Raw genomic sequence first — 7,202 nt, forward strand, 5'->3', positions numbered from 1 at the left:
TGGGTTCCTCCTGGGCGCTGAAACTGCTTCTAGTTTGATGAGATGATGTTTGAGTTAGATGATGATAATCCAGGAGGAGCTCTGCTGATTTTATCGCCTCCTCTCACTGAAATCCTCTGCTTTACTTTCTTCATTGTTCTGTAGAGATTTGCTCTCAGAAGCGTCCCGTAGAAGAAAGCCAGGAAATCCCCTGAAGTTCCAGTTAGGCTCCAACTAGCAGATCTTTATTGGTTAGAAGTCAGACTTTCTGAAATGAGTCCTTTTCTGTGGCTTTGAATGCTTCCTGTCTGAGCTGACGCCATTAGTTGATTAAAACTGGAAGGTAAACTGGTAAAGTTTACCCGGTAAAGATGATTGGAGTAAAAAGAAACCATGTTATGAGGACAAAGTTTAATGGATACAGTTTTATGGCTGAGAGAGGACCTTCGGGTATTTTCAGCCTAGTTTGAACTGGTGGAGCCGTTTCTGTGAGGTTCTGACTGGCCGCCGCCGCCGCCGCCGCCGCCACAACACAGCTGAAGCCAAAAAGACTTTATAGATATGCCACATAAAGCCCCTGATTGGGTCATCCCTCTCCCTGTCTGCTTGCTCATCCTCTCCCTGTGGTTATATTCAATAACGGCTTGCCGTATCGCGTTCATTTCTCTGTTTATTATCGTTTTCTTGGGTTTTTATTCTTTTTTCGTCTTTATTCCAGTGTTCGGTTCTCCTGAAGTAAAACCTTCTTTTTCTACTTAAAGCAAATATTTCCTAACCTTATTTCTGCTCCTCCAGGTTTATTATCCTCCTTCCCTCAGCGTTGAAGCTCTCCTGTTAGACTTCCTGTTCTCTGCTTCCCGTCTTCTTCTCCTTGTTTTGCTCATTAAGTTCATATCATGTTCTAGCCTTCGCTGTGCTCCTGCTGTTTCCATGTAGTCTCTGTGGGATGTCTCCGGTTCGTGGTAGCACATTCGGCTCAGATCCTTAGACCTCCTTCTTCAGGGACCTTAAAGGTGGTGCCATACCAGATATTGGTTATTAGCTGTCAAGTCCAGGTTCTCCTCGGAGGAGGACCTGCTTTAAACACGTCCTTAGGACCCTTCATCACTGGGTGCTGCAGGAGGAGGCCCATCTCAGCTGCTTGTGTCCATGAACTCCATGCGATACTCATGACCAGAACTGAAGACTGTTCTTCACCATGACTGGGCGGCGCTGCAGACACATTCCTGTCCTCCTCCATACTGTTTCTAGTGACAGAAGGATCCACAGCAGCTACAGGATGAGGATGTTGGTGGTTCTCCTTCAGGGATGAGACCTTCCCTGAGAGGCGGATCTAAACGCTTCATGTTTGTCCTGAATTAGAAGAAGCACTGAGAAGAGTTTCCTATTTCCATCTCAACAAGTCTCTGAGTGAACAGACTCACAGACAAGCTTCAACTGAAGGAGGATAAATCTTTCAGAAGGCTTCATTGGAGCTTTAGGTTTAATTAAAAGCTGCTAGTCGTTATAAATGACCTCCTCATGGTTCAGCCTGACATCATCACCTCTGACCCGAACTCTTTGGTTCTCCTCTAAAAACATATTTGCATGTTTTGACAAAAAATATCAATTTTCTTTATCATCATCATCATCATCATCATCATCATCATCATCATCATCATCATCATCATCATCATCATCATCATCAGTCTTCCATCTGCAGCTTGTTCATTTCTTCCTCAGTCTTTAAATTCTAACCAAAGTTTAAACCTGAGAGGAATTTAAGCTTAAATAAACCAACTTTTAAGCATCACCCTGAACGCCTCACAGTGCTGTTCAACCTTGGCATGTCTTTTGATTTTTTTTAAATCAATCAAGATTTAGTTGGTTGATAAAATCTTGGTTTATTTAGCATTTAGTTCCTTTCAGAGCAAAACCCCATATTTTCTGCAATGTAATGGTGGGCCACTAGGGGTGCTATTACCCGTGAATCACTGCTTTAGAAGACCAACTGGGCGTCTGTAGTTTAGAAACCTTCCCAGGTGGACGTCATCTTTGGCTAACTAGCGGTTAGTGAGAGGTTAATCATCCCGCTGGCAGACACCCTGCTGGTACCTGGTGGAAACCCAGACCAGTAACTGGAACTTAAATCTCTGAACTTCATTTAAAATGTCCTCCAGAACTGTGTGCAGCAGGCAGCCTTCTTCACTAAACATCTAACACCCACCCAGAGTGTCAGAGCTGGGACCACTTGGACCCCTGGTGAGGATGAGCCGCTGTAGACGGGGCCGCCTGTGGAGCTGGTTGACAGTTGCCTTTTGTATCTATGCTTCTTTTTCTATGTCTGCTTCTGTCTCCTTGAACCCCAGTGGGCCTCAGCAGATGGCTGCTCACACTGAGCCTGGTTCTGCTGGAGGTTTCTTCCTGTTCAAAGGGAGTTTTTCCTCTCCACTGTCGCTACAAGCATGCTTAGTGTGAGGGATTGCTGAAGAGTCAATGAGTCGATGCAATCAGCTGGTTTTCCTTAGATAGAAAACAGGAATTGTTTCTTTTTTTAGGTTGTGATAAAGTCTGTTGATGGGATGGGGGGCCCGCCCCCGTCCTGCAGAGCTGATGGGCGGAGCCATGTAAACACCCCCCCCCCACCCCCCCCCCACTGTTCAAGGAAGAGACCCTGTAGCTCGGCGCTGATGTGTTTACACACCGGTTACCATGGAAACCACCACAGTGACCTTTCCACTCTCTATTTTTCCCTTCATCTGATGAATATGAATGAAGGAGTGTTTGGGCCACATTAGGCTCCGCCTTTATTGACACTCTGAGTCCATTTGGCAGCCGGCCACTTAGACCCGCCCCCCCCGCTCAGAGGTTTGGGACCGTCGCCGCTCACCGGAGCGTGAACATGCTTCTATTCCACACTAGATGAGGCCAGATGGACCCAGACGGTCTGAAGGTGGAGGAAGTTCTGGCTCCAAACCCAGGATCCAGCAGTCCAAAGTAGAGATGTTCTCCTACCTCCAGATGGGAGGTTCTCCATTGGTTCATTCTATACTGATCCACATTTCACAGCTTTGGAGAAAAACAATCAATTTTAGGGCTAAAATGATGGATGAATGTTTTCCGGGTGAATGTCGATCAAAGATGTGGGCTGACTGGGACTGGGGGCCGGTTCTGATGGGGTCAGAACTGCTGCGGTCCATCCATCTGGGTCCGGTCCCACTCCTCATACAGTTATTCACGTCAAATGGAAACTTTCTACGCTGTTCCTCTTGTTGCATGTAATCTTATATGATTTGCTCCTGATTGTTTCATTTCTCCACATGTAGATGTCAGCTTGAGCAGCATTTCTACCAAAAAGAGAGCGAGAGCTCAGGATGCGTTCAGGGTCTGATCGTATAATAAGTCTAAGGAAATCTGAATTATTTCATTTGTTCTTTGAGTTGATGGATTAAAACAGGCTGCAGCTCCTTCTAACCTTTGAACCCTGCTCCGTCCTCATCAGTCAGACCCACTGTTGTCACTCAGGGTGGGTGGGTGGGTCTTCAGGTTCTGATCCGGCAGCAGACCTGCTTTATGATCCTCTCACTGCTGTAGTTTTCTCTGATCTCCTGCAGCTTTTTATGCCATTTTTACCAACTTTCCATGAATATGCTTGGAAGCGGCACTCAGTTGGAAGCGGCGCTCAGTTGGAAGCGGCGCTCAGTGAGCAGACGACCGGATCAGAACCAGAAGCGTCTGATTCATCACTGATAAACTCTCTGAAGGTCTGAGATCAGCAGCACAGCTTTAAATGTTCTGGTTGGGTTCCTCATCATGGGTCCCTCTGTAGAGGAGGTCATCTGAATCCGGCTGCTTTTCCTGGAAACGGGTCGACCTCCCATCAGTCGGACTAATCCTGCCGGCTGGCTGTTTTTAGGTCAGTTTCATAATGATGGGATGATATAACCTGGATGTGGCAGATTAGAGGGCGGTTCAAGCCGCCCTGGGTCACTGCGGGACAGAACCAACCAGCTGAAGGCCAGTCAGTGCTGGATGGGTGGGACTTCTGCAGAATGTCAGCAGCTGCTGGTGGCTGGATGAAGATGGAAGGTCCATGACTCTGGTTCTAACGCTGCTCTAAAAGCTGCTCTTGTTTCTAGCGCCCTCTGGAGTCCACTTCCTGACCTGCACTCTATAAAGAAATGAGCAGGTTGTTCCTCCGGCTGCTCTGGGTGATGGAGTTTTAATTGATGTTGCTATGGCGATATGATGTTGTGATACTTTAAGATGTTTTTGGTAAATATCTTATTTATTCAGATATAATTCGTACTTTCATATATTGTCTATGAAAACGCATCCTACTAGCTGTGTGTTAGAACAATAAATGAAAGAGTGATTCGAGCTCTAATCATGGTCAGACAGTTTATTCTGCACATGGAATAAATTCATCACAACTTCTGTTTTGTCTGCATTCAGAAGCAGAAAGTTAAGAGTCGTCCAGAAAAGTTAAAATATTTTAAAAATTAATCCTCTGGACTTTGTTTCCAAGTTTGAAGACGTTTCTCTTCCATCCAGGAAGATTTTTTCAGTTCAAAATGTCAGAAAAAAACAACAACAACAAAAAAATAGTAGTCTTCACTACAAATAGAAAATACAACCACAATGTATACGCATATATGGACACATATTCCTACCACACATAAAAGAAAAGCCTTATTCATTCCATGTACTTAACTTCTGTAGGTCTTCAGATTTCGATGCATTACTCTTAGGGATTCTCAGGAAGCGTCTTGAGTTTTTCTAAATATTTTATTAATGGATTCCAAACGCCATAAAACCGATCACAGAATCCTCTTAGCATATATATAATCTTTTCTAATTTGAAGTACGACATTAGATCAGACATCCATTCAGATCATCTTTGAACCTTTTATCCATATTCTTAAATCTTTTTGCCAGTCTAGCTTTAGAATAATGCATCCGGTGTGAGACTTTAAACTGGATTAAGGCTAAACGTGCGCAGGATGTAGTCCCTCTATGCACAGCCTCTTCCCATTTACTATCTGGCTCTTCCACTTCATTAACCCACTAAACTTTCACCTTAACATAAATATTCTGCCCCTGTGAGGTGATAATGGAGTGAATTCTAGAATGAGGCCCTTTAGATCAGTGACTGCAAACATATCATCCAGAACTGCAGCTCTGGTTCATTTGGAAAGTTTGGTGTGTTTGTTCCAAAAACGAAATAAAGCGGCAAATCTGTGAATACCTCCAGTAGTCTGAATTGGTAGGTTTAAGTTTTACACACAGATCATTGAAAATTGCAAAAAAAAAAAACCTTCCTGATACAAATCTTTAAACCTGACAAGGCCTCGTCTTTTCCATCCTAAAAAGACTGCGTCTATGTTAGCTGGAATACCGCCTGTCTTCTTTGTCCAAGATGTGAACATTCTGGTCCTCCAAAGAATGTCCTTCGTCCATCAGGTGTAGATGCAGCGCAGAGTCTTGTCCAGAGGAGGGCGCTCTTCTGTGTTGGGCCATGCGTCTGTGGAGAGGTTGTTTGGTTTCTCCAACATAAAGATCAGATCATTCCTCCCTGGATTGACCTGCAGACACTCTGCTCAGATTAGGTCTTTAGGAGGAACTAGTCTCTGTTTCAGGGTCTGTTTGGTTTGAAAGGTTCTGGGATTTATTTGGAGAAAATCCTCTTGAGCTTTTCAGAGACTCCAGCAACATCTGGGATGGAGATATTTTTATGTGTTTTCTTGTTCAAAGGGGCAAAATTTTAGATTTCAGATTTTCCTCATTAGAAGATTTAAGCAGCCAACACTAAAAACAAATTTTCGGTCTAATGAGAAAATCAGTAAAGCCAACCCCTGCAGCTCGGTTGCCATGGAGATCATCACAATAAACAGCTACTTCCTGTGATGTTGGCAGTAATGTGAAGATCTATTAATCTGTGATGTGTCTACTTACAGCCTGTAACTGTAGCTGTGTGACTGAACCTTGTTCTGCCTGCGGAGTTTCTGACCCCCAGGTGACTAATAGACGCAGCGCACAGATCCTACAGGACAGTGAGAGAGCTCACTCCCTCCTGTTCTCTGCTGCTACTGGGAACCATAGCCGGCCGGCCGGCCTCCATATCTGGACCTTTGGTTCTGGACGGGTTCAGTCCAAAGATACAATAGATTCGTTTTTCGTTGATCTGCTGTAAAGATCTTAAAAGTCTTAGTGATTCCTGAGCTGTGCTCTGTGGAAAACAGCGCCACCTTCAGGCCCATCCCTGCGCCACTCTGTTAATAAGAACCATCTGGAAGATGCTCAGATGTTCTTCTCTGTCTGTGTCCCTTTAGGTTGGAGAAGCCACTTATCTCTTCACCCTTTGAGTTCAACCCGACCCGCTGGCGGCGGCCATGTTGGCCAGACTCCTCCTCTTCCTGCTCCTCTCAGTGATGCTGGGTGAGGCTCAGTTTCCCTCTGGCCAACGGCTGAAGCCGCGCATCCAGAGGGACAGACGCAACATCCGTCCCAACATCATCCTGATCCTGACAGACGACCAGGACGTGGAGCTCGGTACGCCGCCATGGAGGCTGTTTGGCTCTAGAATGTGGAAGCAGAAGCTCAGGATGTTTATGTTCCTCTGCAGATGTTTTCCACTGTGCAGCTAGTGAGATTCTCCCATCTGTGTTCAGGATCCATGCAGGCCATGAACAAAACCCGCCGCATCATGGAGGAGGGCGGGACCTTCTTCTCCAACGCCTTCGTGACCACGCCCATGTGCTGTCCGTCCCGTTCCAGCATGCTCACTGGGAAGTAAGTCAGAGGGTGGTCTTCCCAAACACAGCAGCTTTAACCGGATCTCAGATCGGTTCTGTTCAGCCGGTCCTCTTCTGTTCCTCAATGCTCCTCGCTTTTCTGTTCCTCATCTACGATCTATCCTGTTCCTCACCTACGATCTATTCTGTTCCTCACCTACAATCTATTCTGTTCCTCACCTACAATCTATTCTGTTCCTCACTGACGATCTGACAGGGTCATCATAGTGGGAGATTTTAACATCCATGCTGACATTGAAGGCGATAGCTTAAGAACAGCCTTTAATGCTATCTTAGACACTATTGGCTTTGTTCAAAATGTGAATAGTCCCACACATTCTCATCTTCATACTTTGGATCTTGTGCTGACATACGGCATAGAATGTGAAGAACAGTATTTCCTCACAACCCTGTTCTCTCTGACCACTTTCTAATAACCTTCAGGATTAC

General features: G+C 45.4%; 1 protein-coding gene across 1 annotated transcript in view; it reads left to right on the forward strand.

Annotated features, from left to right (window-relative positions):
- The first annotated feature begins 6,290 nt into the window (after nt 1-6,290).
- Nucleotides 6,291-7,202, forward strand: part of LOC107097406 (extracellular sulfatase Sulf-2-like) — a 48,520-nt gene continuing 47,608 nt past the window's right edge. Inside the window, exons 1-2 of the mRNA XM_015394541.1 lie at nt 6,291-6,510; nt 6,630-6,750. Of these exons, the coding sequence (XP_015250027.1) occupies nt 6,351-6,510; nt 6,630-6,750 (281 nt within the window). The 5' untranslated portion in view covers nt 6,291-6,350. The remainder of the gene's footprint in view (nt 6,511-6,629; nt 6,751-7,202) is intronic.

The sequence above is a fragment of the Cyprinodon variegatus genome, unplaced genomic scaffold (assembly GCF_000732505.1).
Source record: "Cyprinodon variegatus isolate N-32 unplaced genomic scaffold, C_variegatus-1.0 Scaffold692, whole genome shotgun sequence".
Classification (NCBI taxonomy): Eukaryota; Metazoa; Chordata; class Actinopteri; order Cyprinodontiformes; family Cyprinodontidae; genus Cyprinodon; species Cyprinodon variegatus.